The sequence below is a fragment of the Rhinolophus hipposideros genome (genome assembly GCF_964194185.1).
Source record: "Rhinolophus hipposideros genome assembly, chromosome: 16".
In the NCBI taxonomy this organism is placed as follows: Eukaryota; Metazoa; Chordata; class Mammalia; order Chiroptera; family Rhinolophidae; genus Rhinolophus; species Rhinolophus hipposideros.
Genome location: NC_138062.1, coordinates 34,981,953 through 35,000,335, shown reverse-complemented (window position 1 = coordinate 35,000,335; position 18,383 = coordinate 34,981,953). Strand labels below are relative to the sequence as shown.

General features: G+C 34.2%; 1 protein-coding gene across 4 annotated transcripts in view; it reads left to right on the top strand.

Moving 5' to 3' along the window:
- Positions 1-18,383, top strand: part of LOC308509101 (uncharacterized protein) — a 718,677-nt gene that overhangs the window by 232,993 nt on the left and 467,301 nt on the right. For 2 of the 4 annotated variants that reach the window (XR_013995126.1, XR_013995127.1), the window contains one exon: positions 6,756-6,890. Coding sequence is in view for 2 of the 4 variants with exons in the window: in XM_081076779.1 (XP_080932905.1) it covers positions 6,756-6,890; positions 14,884-14,896 (148 nt within the window). In the remaining 2 variants the exon portion in view is untranslated. Of the gene's footprint in view, positions 1-6,755; positions 6,891-14,883; positions 18,183-18,383 lie in introns of those variants that run through there. The other 2 variants (XM_081076779.1, XM_081076778.1) reach the window with 2 other exon arrangements.

Below are 18,383 nucleotides of genomic sequence, written 5' to 3'. Positions count from 1 at the left end.
CTTCACTCAAGTATTTTCTCTTGCATATATATGTTGAAATACATTGTTTAACTATGATATGCTGAGGTGTGGTTTTCTTTTTCTTTTTCCTGTTTGGTGTTTGTAGTTTCTTAAACCTGTGCTTTGTTATCTTTTACAATTTTGGAAAGCCATTATCTTTTCAATTACTTGAATCTTATTGTCTCCCCTGTCCTCCTCTGTGATTTCTTTTACCCATGAATTTTACTTTTACATAACACATATGTCCCTTAAGTTATTTTCTATAGTTTATGTTTTTTCAGTATTGCGCACTTTTAAATATTTTCTTCTGATCTGTATTCCAGCCAACTAATCTTGTATTTTGTTAAGCTAGGCCCTAATCTCTACCCATCCACTGAATTAATAATTTCTGAATTTCATGTTTGTAAAGTTTCCTTCTTTTTTTTAAGACTTTTTTTTTTTTTTTTTTTTTATTGGGGAAGGGGAACAGGACTTTATTGGGGAACAGTGTGTACTTCCAGGACTTTTTTTCCAAGTCAAGTTGTTGTCCTTTCAATCTTAGTTGTGGAGGGTGCCATTCAGCTTCAAGTTGTCTTTTCAGTCTTAGTTGGGGAGGGTGCAGCTCAGCTCCAGGTCCAGTTGCCATTGCTAGTTGCAGGGGGCACAGCCCACCATCCCTTGAAAGAGTCGAGGAATTGAACTGGCAACCTTGTGGTTGAGAGGATGTGCTCCAACCACCTGAGCCATCCGGGAGCTCAGCTGCAGCTCAGCTCAAGGTGCCGCATTCAATCTTAGTTGCAGGGGGTGCTGCCCACCATCCCTTGTGTGACTCGAGAAATTGAACTGGCAACTTTGTGGTTGAGAGCCCACTGGCCCATGGGGGAATCGAACTGGCAGCCATAGGAGTTCGGAGCATGGAACTCTAACTGCCTGAACCACTGGGCCGGCCCCTCCATTTGTTTTTATATCTTCTACTTATTTGCCAATTTTATCAGACTTGTTTAATATATCCATGAATATTTCAAAGTCTGTTTTAAATCCCTTAATGTTCTGAATATACTTTGGGTCTTTTTCAATTATTTTTTGTCTCTTTTGTGGTCATATTTTCATAGTCCTTCATATGCCTGTTTTTGTTTTTAATTATAACCCTCATTGTATGTAAAAAAATACAGAGGGTGCCAAAAAAATGTATACACATTTTAAGAAAGGGAAAAAAAAACTATGAAAATTGTAATACTCAATACATATCGATAACAAAAGATGAATACAAGTCACATTTGACTTCTGCAATTACAAGAGGTGCTCAGAGTGGTTCCACCAGCATTCAGACACTTCTGATTACAGCAAACTACTGCTTGAGCAATGTTGACTAAAGTTCCACTTGTATACATTTTTTTGGCACCCCCGGTATATATAGGCATAATTTGAGGCATGGTATAGTGCTATATTATTAAAAGGATTGATCTTTTCTTCAAGTAGGAAGCTAGAATTACTAACAATTCCAGATTATTCTTGTCCAATCAACCCTTCTGTCTTTGCAAGATTCAATTTGTTTGTAGTTCACTTTTGTTCCTATTTTATACCATTGCTGGGTCACAAACCAAAGGTGGTGGGACAGATGGTAACTAAGTGCTTTTTGTAGGTGGTCCCTAAAGTTCAATTTGCCTTTCTAGTCCTATGAATTTTTTTTTATAATTCTGCTCAGCTTTTTAATTCTTTGGCTACTTCTGGTGGAATATACATTTGGCTCTAGGGTATAAGTGACACTAAATGTGAGATTACTATCATATGCTTTTTTTTTCTAGTTCTTGATTCATATTTATTCAGTGCTTTGTTAACTCTCTGGTGCACACGTATATGATTTTCTTAGTATTTAAAACAGTTTTTCTAATTATTTTCTATGGGACAGATTTTTTGAGTCACCTTGCCTACAGATACCAGAGGCAGAACATACATACAGTAAGCTGAGAAAAATAAAATCTAATTTACTTTTAAAAATGTGATTCATCGATACATTTTTTGCCACAAAGTTCATGTTATAATATTTCCAGGTATCTTCAGTCAGGAAGTTTTTCTATTGCAATTGCCTACTGACTGACTTGAATTCAGCAGCTGGCATATACCTATTATTGAATGTGTTTAGGAGATTGTTTAAATAAATTGCAATCTATAGTAAACATAAGTCAGTTTTGGGATTAGACATACTGAGTTCATCACCTATGAGCTTTGACATTAAATAATTTACTTGATATCACTATGCCTTGGATTTTCAATTGCTGAATGATGAAAACAGTACATTCTTCTTAGAAAGCTTAAATGATTTAAATGTGAGATCCGCAAGAACTCTGAGTATTAATATGGCCCAAATGCTCCTTCACCAGTTTTGGATTATTTTATTTCTTCTTCTTTTTTCCAATGTATTATATCCTTTTCTATGATGTTGTTGAATAACAAAAGTCTTTGTTGTTATCTGTCAGTAAAGAATTTGACACAATATGTTATTTATATAATTTTACTAACAATTGCTTGTCAGATACAAAGAAATTAACCATTAGATGGCTTTAGGGATGTAAAGTTATATAGTCAGAGAAGTGCTTTTTTTTTTCTCCTCCGCAATAAGAAAAATGAAAATAAGGAACAAGGTGTGCAAAGATAAACTCCAAACAAAGGCAAACATCAGCAGCTCTGGCTGAACCCAATAAATATTCCAGAGGATAAATAACAACACAGACCCCAAATGTCACCAACAAAGGGTAGAAAGCATACTAAGAGGAATAAGTACAAGAGTACAGAGTCAATTTAGCTAGTAAAGTTAGCCCTTTTCACATGTCTGTGAAATAGTAATCGTCTGTAATAATATAATAAGTACAAATCATCTGTTTACTACAACTAGATGTTCTAAGTACTTTCATATAATGATTCATAACTTTTCCAACTGACTCTTTTTTGAATGAAAGAGAGAATTATACTTTCTGCATAAAACAGTTTTCATTTTTAGCAACCTGTCTCCACCAGTACCATCCAAAAAACATGTATAGTAACATGATGAAGAATGATCTTTACTATTTACCAGCCATATTTGGCTATCTGTTATACAAAACTTAAACTTTCTCAGTCTCTGGATATAAAAGGGATTCAAGGAGACCCTACCATTGATAGTCATTAAGTTTTGTCTTTTCTATCCCCAAAATATTTGCTGCAAATGCACATGACCATCTACTCTTGTTGCCACCATTTCTCTGTGAATTATAAGCTTCTCTCACAGGAATAGAGCAACAGAATTGTGTATGCTCTCCTTGCTTTCAGTCTTCTTTTTTCTAACCCATTCTTCATGAAGCAGCCATAATAAAATACTTAATAAGTTTTAATAACTTCACCCTCTAGCTTGAAATGAATCAATTACTTCTCATAGGCAGTGGAATAAGTACAAGCTCATGTCATAACTTATAAGAATCCCTTGTAAGAGACATTCATTTTCAGTATTTCTAACTCCAACTCTTGCCCCTCTCCACCTAGCACTATTTACTTCTAAGATACTTGACTCTTTCCAGGCCATTTTATTTGTCAGGCTAATATTTAGATGAGGCATAAACCAATAATACCCTTCACCAACACTCCTACCCCCTCTTATCATGTCTATCACCTAATCATCTATAGGTCTCACTATAAATGTCATGTTACCCATGAAGCCTTTCCTGACCCCGTACATTTTTTTAAGAGATACACTGACATCTGCATCTGCATTTACCTATTCCTGCTGTAACATAATATTGTTATATACCATGTCTTTCTTATTTGCTTTTGTACAGCAAGCTAGTATCATAGTGTTTGGCACACAGGCAATAATTAAAATAAGATTTATTGTTGAAATTCTTTTTTCTTTTTCATATTAGATTTTTTTTCTTTTTCATATTAGATTTTTCTTTTTTATATTAGAAGTTATTCATGAACTTCAAGTACCTGACCTGCAACTAAGAAAGCAGATACTTCTTTACTTATCCTCTAAGTATTCATTTTCTGAACCATCCTCAGAGCATGCTGTCATTATAATTATAAAAAGAGTTTAATGGTATTTCTTCATGGCATTTTAGAGTGAGGAGATAATGATACACATGAAGGTTTTAATTTATTTCCTAAGCAGCTTCTCTATCTCTCTCTCTCTCTCTCTCTCTCTCTCTCTCTCTCTCTCTCTCTCTCTCTCTCTCTCTTTTTTTTTGTAATTGATGAACAATGCCAGGCATCACAGCAAACTGGGAGTTTTAGACCTGATTTTTGAGGAGTAGAATGAGATAACAGGAATCTCCCCCACTTCAACTTGCACTGTGCAATATCAACATAGCACATTTAGGAAATTCTAAAGACCAGTCTATTGTTTCTGGATGTAAATGGCTAGAGAAAAATGGATATGGTACTTCTTCTCAGGGAGCTTACCTACTATATGGAAAAATGACATTAAACCAATAATTGCACTACTGAATTTCCACATACAAACTGAGATAGTATTGTGAAAATATGAAACATGGTTTTATGGGAGCTTAGAACAAAGGGCTGTCATCTAAACTACTATTAGAACGGAAATCTTGTGTTGAAATTAGAATGACGTAGAAGTCAATTGAAGAACACATGGAGAGCATTCCAGACTGAGGAACACAATATGCAAAGACCTTGAACCAGCAATAATCACTGCACAGTAGAAGCTGAGAGAATACCAATGGGGGGAAATGCAGAACCAAAGACTTTATCAGTTTTGGGAAGGATGTTATTGTACCTTTATCCTAAGACCATTTGGAAGCCATCGGTGTACTTTAAAGACAAAGATGACATAATCAGATTTGTGTTTTGAAACAAATAATTACTTTATTTTTATTTGTAATTTGTATCTAGAAAAAAACACTATTGTTTAGCTTCTTACTCCTCCTCATTTTAGTTCAAGGAGACAAATTAAATTCTTGGTAGGACAAATGGAATGATCATAGCCTATGAGATCCTTCAGTATTTACTAAGTTGCCTGGAAAGAAGCATTAAAGAATTAAAATGAATTCTCCCTTCATAGGCTTCACATACTGTCCCCTTGGCACTGGGGTTTTTGTTTTTTTCAGTGTTTTGGTATAAATCCTTTGGGCATGGAACAGACTCTTAACTGCCAGGCATACATACTAATATGATTTTTGAATAAAAAAATCTAATTTAATTGTAAGACGCAAGTTTCAAGGGATCTTTAATAAAAAAGGGCTTCAGAGGTCAGTATTTTGTGTCAGAATTCAAAACAACCATAATAACCAGAAACTAGAAGGCAATATAAACACTATTCCTTGGGGAAAGTATGTATCCTTAAAATAAAAGTGGTTGGATATAAACATAATATTTCAACAGGCTTAGAAAAACAATATGATCAGCTATATGCAATGTGATTTAATCTAAAGCAAAATCTTTTAGCATATGGCTTTCATTTTCTACACTACATAGCATTGTCATGATGCTACCTGTCTCTTAAAATTTTAAATCACACTACATTACCTGAAAAATTAAAAGGCAAGTAAGGAAAAACAAGTTTAATGGTTTTTATCTCAAATCAGTGATTCTGATCTAAGAAAGAATGTAATTTTATGGAATTCCTGAGCTTAAGTATAATCTAATATTTGTAAAATTTAAGGGTTATTACATGTTATATTTTGACTCTTTATAATTTGTGATATTTCATAATTAATGTGTTTTGGAGCAATTATAAACAAAAGTAAAATATTGATGTGATGGCACCGATATACTTCATGTTGCTAGTAAGGAAGAAAATCCATTGTTATCGTCACACTAAGTAGGAAGAACATAGTCTATAGAGTGAGACAGAATTAACGTTGAATTTGAGCAGTTAACTTGGGAGAGTTTCTTAACTTCTATAGGCCGAAGTTCCTTCAATGCTAATTATACTTCCTTCAGAATTGTAGATTGAATATTGTGTGTATATATATATATATATATATATATGTATATATATATACACATATACATACATGTATATGTAATATACATAATGTATAATAAATATATATATATACACAGAGGATGTAATATATAATATACATATTATATAAAATATATATTATAATATATGCATATATATGTGTATATATACATATATATATATACACATCCAGAGGGTGTAATATATATTATACACATGCACACACACACACACACACACACACACACACACAGAGGGTTCCAAAAAAACGTATACACATTTTAAGAAAGGAAAAAGTATTAAAATTACGTTGATGGTAACCACTTTGATCACCTGTTGTAATTGCAAAAGTCAAACGTGACTTGTATTCATCTTCTGTTATCAGTATATATTGAATATTATACTTTTAATACAGTTTTTGCTTTCTTAAAATGTGTATACATTTTTCTGGAGCCCTCTCTCTATATGTGAATAAAATATACCTTACCCATGGAAAGAGCATAAGCCTTCGTGTTATAGCAGGAAATAGATAGCACTCTCAACTTGGGTAATTGGAAGAGAGATTTTGATAAAGGGCTATTCACAAAGAATTGGCCAGAGTTTAGCAAAACCATATGACAAAGGGCAGTCATACAGGGCTATTAACCACAAGAGAAAGAAAAGGTAGGTTGAAAGGCCCACAGAACAGGAGATTTCATCTTCAGTGGAGAGCACAGATCACATAAGGAGTCTTGCATGAAGGGAGTCATGTATTAAGTGTACTGACTTTACTCTTATTATTTTTCTTTTCTTTTCTTTTCTATGGATCTCCTACCAGTGCTTACCTCTGGCTGAACTTAACTCGAAGCACAAGGATAAAAAATACAGATACAACCTTTATAGTTCAGCCTTTTGGGATACAGGAGGATAGAGCACAGATTACAATGGGAGCAAATGGAAGAAATACAGCTCGGTAAGTATTAATAGAATTGTTTTAAGTAAACTTTTCTGGTTGGAAGAGTTGTTTAACAACTCATAAAATCATACATTTGATAAATTTTCACTAAATGAATATCAGTCAATTCAAGAAGAAGAAAATAAATCGTATTAGTAATAAGAACTTAGAAAAAAATTGGAGAAGATGAGGAATCACTAGTTTGATTATAAACTTAAAGGCAGCAGGGTCGAGGATGTCCCTATATGCCAATTAAAGAGCAACAGGAGATGCAGGCTTATATGGGGTTATCACAAACTGAATTCCCTTGTTCTTACTGTCCCAGTTCTTCTAGGTCTTGTGAATATAACTGAATTCATTCCACAGACTCATGGCAGTTGGTACACTGTCTCAGACATTGCCAATGCCTTATTTTCTACATATTCATGTGATGTGGCCTCTATTATATGTGTTCAGTTCTCTCCAAGAGATATTTAAACTCCCCTGCCATTTGCCTCCAGTGGATGGGTCAGGATATGGACACTTCTGAATGTCCAATGATTTCAGTATATAGATAAAACCCTGTTGACTTGCAACTTAGAACTTCAGTCTGAAGGCCTTGAAGGGTGTTATCATACATCTAGCAGTAGGAGTGACTGATAAACTCTGACAAAATTAAGCAGTCTGCTCACCAAGTAAACTTTCTTGGGGTTCTATGGGTGGAATCCCAATGCAAGGTCCTTCCAGCAGTCCAGGAAAGACTGCTATCTCCTTGATCCCAGCTACCAAAATGAACGCCCACCATCTTACTGAACTTTTTGGGGATTGGAAGCAGTAAATGCCTTACTTAGGCATTGTACTGGATCATTTATATTGACTAACCTGCAAATGAGCCTCCTTTCGGTGGGCCCAAACCAACAGGCTGCATTGGAAGCTGCCTAGCAAGCCCTCGTGCTCTACTTCCATGTCCTTTGCAAGTGGAAGTATTCGTTAGTCTATAAGTCTCTATATTGCAGGATACTCCACTGAAAATGGGGCTACTGTGCTAGCCCAGTGTTTACTAATACCTCAAATTCTTAAGTCTCTGTTTCTGTTGCCTCTGTTGCATTACAGAGTGCCCCTGGGCAAAAAGCTAATAACCCCTAAACTTCACTAAGTGAAATCTGCCTTCTTTTGGTGACATTACAGTACTTTCAAATGTAATTTTTTCAGGCTTTATACTTGAGTGCAGGAAGTTTAATCTGACAGCCTATTCCACCATTACAAAAATCTGAAACCTCTTATTTTAATTTTAATTTACATTTTCCTGATGATTTAAAGTTAAACCCATTTTCATGTGTTCTATGGCAATTTGAGTGTCTGTAAACTGACTGTTCAAGTTTTTGTCCATTTTTATATTGGGCTTTCTTGTTTAGTTATACAGATTTAGTTCACTCCCTTTGACATCTTAACTTCAGATGTTTCTAGCCATGTTTCAGAATAAGGGCACACGTACAGATATTTCAGAACTTTTAATTACTGGTTAAACATTAGAATATCATGTATTTTCAATTTTCAGCTGAACCTACTTTGTTGATATTCTAACAGACATTGGAATTCATACCTTAGTTGCCACGTCTGTCTGAAAACTTGTCATAAGGAAAGTAAATCTTTCAATAATCTTAACTACATGAGCTTTTGCCTTCATCATACACAAGAAGGGATATGCTAAGTAGGTCAAAGAAGGGCCTTGATATGCATTTACAACTTCTGTGACTTTAAATTTGTCATGTCCCTGAATCTCGTCTGTCAAAGTAAATCCTTTCGTTCTTCACATCATTGCCCCAAATCATCCTCTTCTTCCCAAAAGACCTCAAAAGATTAGATGTACTCTGATTTCTCTTGCAATATAGAAAAATAGCTGGTTTTATCATTCTTCACTTTATTGTGCTTTATAAGTGTTGACTTTTTTACAAATTGAAGGCAAGGCTCTCCACCAGCAAAAAGATTACCCCTCGCTTTATTGGGGTGATCTGGAACCAAACCCACAATCTCTCTGAGGTATGAGATATGCTTGTATCTTTGATTAAAAAAATAATATATATGTATGTGTGTGTGTGTGTGTGTGTATATATATATATATTTATATATATAGATACATATAATACAAGTATATGTATATTTGACACACACACCAAGTTGTAAGAAGATTCGATATCATGCAGGTGTCAATTCTACCCAAATAAATAAATTTAATAGTATCTCAAAAATAAATCCAATAGGATTTCAATACTTATAAAATAATTTTTAAAGGAGAAATAGGTAAAGCAGCTATATTGAAAAAATCATAGTAATTTGCCCAATCATGTATTGAATTGTTTTATAGAACAACAAGTGGTTTATAGTACACGATAAGAGTAAGATTAATCACATTGAATATAAAGTTATTTTATATATCATAAGTGTCATTTCCAGTGAAAAAGAGAAAAAAATCATTAAATTGAATGAGTTTTCTACTCACTGAAGAGAAAACTGCAAATGTCAGTGAACTGTCAAAATATAACTATATACTTTAGGATGTGAAAAATATACTCTCATAAAATACTGACAGGTTTTAAAACTAGTATATTAAAAAAATATGTCAATAGTACAACTGTAAAATAAATTAATTTGATTAAGATTAATTTTACTTCCAAGAAATGAGTAAGAAAATTAATAGCTAAAATATGAAAAAGATAAAAACAAAAAAGTAACCATAGGAAAACTGCTTATTGTACCCAAAGTCTTTTTTTTTTAAAGCAATATAGTTAATATGCTTTATAAAAAATGAAATCATAAACCACTCAAAATATTTATCTGGTTACATCATTGATATGTTAGGAAATTTTAAAATATTTTAAAAGGGAAAAGGGTTTTAAAATCTATGAATATCATGATTACCTTTTTATAAAAACAAAATTTATGCGTATATATGTATGTAAGATCCATTATGATATATAAAAAATGCAATTTTTTTTTCTTGAGGAATTATGGGTGATTTTTTAAATAAAATCCATTCCTTCACTTTTTTTTCATGTAATATTTTAATCTTTGAGCCTAAATTCATTTAATAATTGGAAAATCTGTTTGTAATATTTTAAAAATAACTTTTAAATAATTTTTCCCAGGAAATTATGAGTTAATTACAAGTCACACAGTATTTTGAAGAAGTTGTGAATGTCCTCTTCCTAAGGATGATAAACAGTTTGTTCTTCAAAAAAGTGGAAGTAGGTCGTTCCTAGTTAATCATAGCAGAACACAGTACTTACATGTCTGTGGTGATGCAGGTGTGAACATACTACTGTGCTGCCCGTCATTTGCAAGTACAGCACATAAAAGTACAGTGGGAGACTAGACCATGTAGATCTGTGTAAGTGCACTCGATGATGTTGGCACAAGGAGGAAATCCCCTAACCACACGTTTCTCAGAACGTATCCCCATGGTTAAGTGGTGCAGGACTGCGTTCTGCATTCTGTTGTGGCATCCCTAATATAATGCTGTGGGACATACATTTAAGTCAGCAATATTCTTTTCAGCTCTTTTGATTATTCTAATGTAACTGAGGGTAAAATTTCACTAATGTCAAGTTCCACTTACGTGTGTGTTCTCAGACTTTTCATTATCTCCAAACATCACTAACTGTAGGTGTAAACGACCTCCACACCACCGTTTCTGTAGGGTCTTATTTACAAGTTCTCCTGATGCATATGGAGTATGCCAACTCTGAGCTCATTACGTTTTCTGTGCATGCTTCCAGCTTCAAGGTTTTGCACTAGAATGGAGGCCCTACGTAAGAGTGTGTCTCCAAGTGGCAGGGGGCATCAGAGGCATCTCAAGTGGTTCCCTTCGCAGACCTTGTGTATCATTCAGGCATCTATTCGTGCCAACACTGTGATTCCTTACTGAATCCCCAGGATCTATTCCTTTCCCACTGATCGTTTATTTACTTTACATTAATGTAATGTGAATGCCAAATAAGCTATGTTTATGTAAACGTCAGCGTGGTTCTAGCTGGGTAGAAGCAAGTGCTACAAGCAGAAGAAACACAGTGCAGAGATAAATCCTTTTAGGATAACAGACAAATCAATGTTGACACCTACTCATTCACTGAGTCAAACATATTCAAGATGAAGGACAGTTTTACTGACGGGATCTATTAAACCCCATAGTGATGGTGTAAAATCAGTAAGTCATAGCTTAAAAGACCTGTTCCCACCAATGGAATAAAAAATAGCAGTAACTGTTTAGTTGCTGAGGAAAAAGAGTCAAAATAAAAGGTAAATGAGAAATGTCTAATGGGAGAAGCAGGGCTTTCAACATCCTGTTATAGGAAAATATCTCTTCAATCTAGAATATGTGCAAAGGTTCAATCAACATGATTTAAATAATCCTGAAATAAAGCAGAGCAGAAAAAGGAGTAGTTTTTTCTATATACAGTTACTTCAAGGATGGAGAACCAATACTCACTGGAAAGCACGTAACTTTCTGATCATTAAGAGATGTTGATTTTATGAGTTCCTAGATTCCACTGAGACATGATATTCCACAGTTATAAACCAAACCCCCACCATTATTTAAATTTATTTTCATTAATAGGATATGGCTAGTTCCCTGGTTTTGTTGTTCTTGTTCTTCTTCTTGTTCCTTTATATTGTGATAGATAGCATATACAGAAATGTATATCCCATAAAATGTCATGAAGAAATGTATGCTCAACATTCTATTTCAAAGATAACAGTGTAATCACCAACAGTGTCAAGAAAACGCAAAGTTACCTGTATACTAGAAGTATCCCCCCGCTTATTTTCCTTACAATCACTATTTATTCCATTTCTTTCCTCTAAAGGAGGAACTTTTACTCTGATTGTGTGCTAGTCACTTTCTTGATGATTAGCACAATTTTTTTTTTCTTAAGTATATGTCCCTAAAAGCTAAAATGAATGGAGTTATATAATACGGGCATTTTACGCCTGTGTTTTACTCAGTGTTTACTCAACGTAACTCAGTGTTACGTTGCAGAGAATCGTCCATGTTGTTTTGAGCACATGTGCAGGTATCTCTGATAAGTATATAATTAGGAGTGGATTTTTCTAGGTCATAAGAGTATCACCAAATATAGAAAATATAAATTGCCAAACTGTTCACCAAAACGGTCAGACGAAGTTACTTATCCAGTAGAATTGTAGGTGGGTCTCTGCTGTATAATTTCCTCTCTGAGCAATTGTTGTTATTGCATAGTGGTATTGCTTTATGGATTTAATTTTCACTTATTTTATTATTATTGAGGCTGAACATATCCTATTGGCTAATTAGATCAAGCACATTTCTATTTGGAAATCTCCATTGTAAAGAGCTTATGCAAGTCTCTTATCCGTTTTTCTTTTGGGTAGGTTGGTTTGGAGGAGTTCCTCATAAATTATTTCCTTAGATGACATTTGTTGATTATATGTGTCAGAAATATCATTACTTACTCTTGGCTTGCCTTTTCACTTCTTTAATGGTATCGTTTGATAAATAGAAATTCTTATTTTTAATACAGTATAATTAATCATACTTTCCTTTATGTTTGGTAACATTGTGTCTGCCTTAAAAAATATTTTGACCCTATATCATAAAGATAGCCTTCTATATTATATTTTAAAAGCTTTGTACTGCTTTTATATTACATCTATAATCACCTGGAATTGATTTTTTTTTTTAATGTTGAGGTAGGGTCAAGTTGTTTTTGTTGTTGTTTTCCTTTGGGGGTAGAGGGTAAGGAATATCGAATTGTTAATACAACATATAAAGATTTGTCTTTTCTCACTATTTTGCAATGCTGCCTTGTGTTTATATGTCTGTTTGTCTATTCTTGGGCTCTGTTTTATTTCATGTCTCTTTGTCAATTCCCGAGCCAATGGATACTTCCAAATTACTCAAGTTTTAAAATATAGTTTGTATGTATATATAAATGTAGTCATGGGATATGGCGTATGGCATAGGGAATAGAGCCAATGGAATTGTAACAACTATATATGATGTCAGAAGGGCAGTAGATTGGGGTAGGGAGGTTATCACTTTGTGAGAGCTGTAAATGTCTAACTATTACAGTGTTTTGTACACCTGAAACTAAGAAAAAAAATAATAAATCTCGTATCATTTATAACCAATCCTCCCTCTTATTCTTCTTCCAAATGTTTTGGCTATTCTTCACCCTTTGTATTTCCATAATCATATTAAAATCAGCATGTCAGTTGCCACTCAAAACAAACAAAAAACCTTTAGTGCTGTTATTGGAACGGTTATTTTTGCAGAGATCAGTTCAGGGACAACTGACATCTTTAAAAATTAAGAATTTTAGTCAGTGATTATGACATATAGTACATGTCCACATTAATGTCTATCAATTATAAGTTATATTTTTCTTTTATTTATGTTGTCATCACTTTTAGAAATGCAACTAATGTTTCTAAATAAACTTTTTATCTTTCCAATATTGATTAATATTTTCTTTAGGATTTTTGAATCTAGGTCTATAGAGATTTGTCTGCGTTACTTTCTTCTCATATCCTTAAGAGATTTTTATATCAAAGATTTTCTTGTCTTATAAAATGGGTAAAATGGTGTTTCCACTTTTTTCTGTTTTCTGGAAATAAGTATAAAATAGGCAATATGTCTTTTTAGATGTATGATAGGATTTGCTAGTGAGGCTACATGAGCTTGGAGGCTTGAAGTTGTCTTTGAGGGAAGGCTTATAATTATTAAATTTAATAATTTTAACAAGTATATGATATGTATTTTTTCTCTGTTTGTCTGTGAATTTTGATAGGATGTGTTTTTTCCTAGGCCTTTGAACATTGCCTCCAATTTTTCAAATTTACTTAAAATTATTCATAATATCCTTATTTTATATTTTAAATATCTGTAGAAACTATATTGATCTTACCACTTTTATTGCTGAAGTTTATTGTTTGTGCAGTTTTTCTTTGTTTCTGTTCAGTTTCATCAAGAATTTATTGAATTTTTTTAATCCTTTCAAGAATCAACTTTAGGCTTTGTTGATCATCTTTATTTCATATTTATTTTGTCTTATTTATTCTCTTATCTTTTTTAATTCCCTCAGTCTTCTTTTTTAATAAATGGATTTGGCCTTTTATAAAAGGATTGTATTGCAAATCAACCTCATATCACAGATCATACTCAACATCAGGATTTACTAATCCATACTTTTGTTGAAAAAGAGATATTTACCTTTGTTTTTGAAGATGTTTGCTGTATTTGAAAACCTAGATTGGTGCTACAACACATGAACTTCATTTTGTTAGCATGCATTCTGCTTTAATCCAAGCTAGCTTTGTTTAGCCTGACAGAACTATATAACTCACCTGCGTTCTTTCCCCAGATCCTCCTATCTGTAGGTAACATATACTGTATATCTGCTCCTTTTCGTCATTAAGCCCTTAGGACATTGGGTTCTGATCAACACCAAATTCACTTAAGAATAAAGTTTCAGGTCTGTCAATCATTATCAAGATACAATAACCAAACCTCAAACTAGAATAAGATTTTAGTCAAACAAAGATAACACCTTGGCCTCAGTTATGTTTTGGCTTCAGACTCATGAAAGCAGAACCGCCCCAGAGACCGCATCCCCTGGAAACCAGACAGAATGATGTCATGACTGTCACCAGGACCCACAGACATGATCAATCACTCCCTGCCTAGCTCCGACCAATCAGAAGGGCCCCCAGTCCCAACTCCCATAGTCACCATGATTAATGATTTTTCCCTTATATAACTGAACTATAGAAGTCACTGCGGAGCCAGGTTTTTGAGAGCACTGGCTTACCTGTATCTCCAGACTTAGTGCCAACTCCTTAAATTAACCTTTACTGCAAACTCCTGCTGGTATCTTATTTATCTTCAGTGTGCAGTTGTTTTACTGGTTTCAGTTATATTTCTTTATGCAGAAAAGTCAACAGTATTATTTTTGTCCCCTGAATGTAAATCTCTTATTCCTCTGTCTCCTTTTAGAATTGTCTCGTGAAGAGTCTTACTGCATTGTGCCTCCACGTGGTTTCCCTTCTCTTTCCTTTGCTTAAGTTGAAGAGTAGCCTGATGCCTTTTCTCAGCTTGGAAAATTCTCAGTCACCATGTCTTCGAATATTGCTTCTCCTTCGTGTTTTTGTAGGAATCTAATTGAATGTTTGTGATACGCCATGCAGCCCTGATTCACATTTTCATTCTTTTGTCTTTCTAAAATTGCTTGTGCATATTGTCTATTGAAAATAATTCCCCCTTTGGTTCTTGTGGTAGGGAAAATGGTTTGTTAAAATCTCCATGCCTTAATCCCTGGAACCTGTGCCTACTTGACATCATATGGCAAATGGGACTTTGCAGATGGAAATAAAGTTGTGGACTTTAACATAAAGAGATTATCCTGTATTTTCTGGTGGGGCCAATCTCACCACATGAACCCTTAAAAGCAGAAAACTTTCTCTGTCTGAGACAGGAGAGATTAGGCAGAAGAGTGATGCTGCTAAAGAGGGAGTCAAGGGGTTTGAAGTGTGTAAAGGATTTGACCGGCTGTTGCTGGCTCTGAATTATCGAGAGCCACATGGGCCTCGAGGACCTTTGGGCAGCACCCCTCTGACAGCCAGCCAGGAAACACTTCCTTAGTCCTACATCTACAAGGAATGGAATTTGAACCAACAACCTGAATGAGTTTGGAAGTGAATTCATCCCCAGAGCTTCCAGAAAGGTACACAGCTTGGCTACACCTTGATTTCGGTCTTTCAAGACTAAGCAGAAGACCCGTTTGAATCATGCTGTACCCAGACTTCTGATCTGCAGAGCTTTGAGATAATAATTGGGTGCTATTCTACATCCACAAAATTTATGGTAATTTGTTCTTCAGCCATGGAAAACCGATACATTTGTGTTACTCTGCTGTTAAACCTGTTTCCCTTGTGTATCGTTTCTATTACTCTCTGTGGTTTCCGCTCTATTTCATTTGGTTTATTCCTTATTTGCCTGCTAAGTTTTTATACAGTTTACTCAACATTGTATTTTCAAAATTATTATAGAAATAACTTTGTATTTCAATGGAATGACGTCTTCTAGCGATTTTCTTTTGCTTGTACCTGGTGCCTTGTAACATGAGCTCTCTAGGATCCTCTTCACCCAATTTCAGGAGTTGAGGTTACTTGCAGCTACAATACAATCCCTGTGCATCTTTGTGTAATTTCTTGTTTTAGTTAACTCCTAGAGTATAGTCTGTCCTATTCCACTGGAGCCACACATACCTCGCCAGGCCCTGGACACCCATCTTTATCCCTTTTGTCCAGTATGGCTTTTAAATGGGCTTCTTGACTTCTCAGCCTCTTCGCCTCCCACTCAGGGATCAGAAAATACTCTCTATGAAATAAAGTTCATAAATTCCAGACTTCCTTCCTAGGATCTCTTCTAGATTCTACATCATCAAGTCTTCACTGTCTTGGTAGGTCCCTAAAGCTCTATTGCAGACATTTCTTACAGTTTGTACATCTCTTTTAGCTTTTGGAAACAAAAAAGTATTAGTCCAAAATAATAAAACTTACTTCAAACTTCGAAAACCAAGGGATCTTTATCTCCCCAACTATTTAATTTGAAATTCTACATAAATATAAGACCAGTAAATAAATATGCCTACATGCTATTCAATATGTAACACAGTAAGTCTTTAAGAGTCTCTTACTTTAGAGTCTTAAAGAGTCTTTGACTTTTGGGGTTCCGTGGGTTCAAATCCTGATTCTGGTATTTATTAATTTATGACTTGGATCAACTTACTTAACTTCTCTGTTCCTTATGTATCTCCTTGGTGAAATTGAGATAATAATGGTACCTCTTTCATAGGGTAATGGTGAGGATTAAATGAGTTAATATAGTTATAATAATTAGAGCATTGTCTGTCACCTAGTAAAAATGTAATTTAAAAATCTCTAACTTTTATTAGAAGATATTTCTAGCAAGAAGAAAGGTAAGTTTTATAGCCACCACTTTGCCCGTATTTTCTGTTTATAAATAACTACTTAGCCAGTGTTCACGGTTTTAAGATTGTAATTCTATCTTCCTCCTCTTTAATAGAAAAGTAAAAATGTAATGGATCGATCCATCACTGTACAACCTGCATACGAATAGAGGGTGACTCATATATAAGTATAAAATCAACAACGGGATATGTATTTTCCTTGCCGTTGATTGATTTAGACATGGTCATGCAATACAGTTGTGAGTAGTCGGGGTACTACTACTTTTGCCAAGTTAAATCAGGGTTTAACCAAAGCTATTCTGCCTCATGTAATCAATATACTCAGTCCTTTCCTCTGCATGAATCCCTTCCAGTACATCCTGTCAGTGGTCAGTGTCTCCAAGGGTCAACAGAACCATGTCTTCTGTTTATAAAGCATGCTAAAATGGGTGGCGAGGGCTATGAACAATGAATTTCCCTCTGTAGTATATTTTTATACTTAAATGGAAACACTACAGAACTATGTCCATTGATGTCAGCTGATCAGTGTTTACATAATAACTATTCACTGTATACTTGAAAACAGTTATTCACTTTTCTTTCCTGTGCTGGACTAGGTTCAGTTTCTCTACTCTTTGTTCATAAATCATCCCACTTTAATCATTTTTCTGTCTTTTCTTTGGACACTTTCCATTTTTCTCCACATTCATCTTTTATGAGCACTGGAAAAGAAGAGAGGAACAACAAAAACAAAACAATCTAAATAACATTTCTGGCCAATTTCATGGTAATCTCAGCTTGCCAAGTGAAAACAGACATGCATTGTCCAATTTCTTTATGTAGTAACCAGGGTCTCTATGAATTGTTTACTTACTTGTGATAGAAGGGGACCAGAGATGAGTTTCTATGGGGCATTTTTGGCATAAAGTTATTCATTGAAATGACTTTAAAACAGAGCAATGGAACTAAAGAAGAACCTCTCTAAATTGAGACTGACTAATGGTTAAGTGGCTGGAGGTCCATTATCAAATATCATTTGTTCTGCATTACTAGGCGACGTTTAAACATTTGCTATCAGGATAGTCGATGTCATATAAATCAAGGCATCCATTGCTTATTTTACTATATTTGGGAAAAAGAAGAGGCGATTGTAATGTCAATAAGTAGATATCTATGAAAATTTCCATCGCCAAAGTTGCAATCATATTGTCATTGTCATGTGAAACGTGCTATTTAATCTTTGATATGGACTTATTACTATGTGTCTTCCTTCATATGTTTACAATTTCCAATGGACAGTGATAAATTGTACTTATTAAGATTGAAAAAATGAGTCTGGAGAGTTTTGTTTAGTATCTATTTTATCAGATGCATATTCTATTGTCAGTTTTTTTATATGTGCATGATAACAATGAATAGGTAATTTATATACATATAACCGAATCGTCAAAGGCAAAACAAAAAGTCCAAATAGAAGTACGACTGCATTTAAGAAAGATTTCATTGAAACATTTTCATTTTGTAG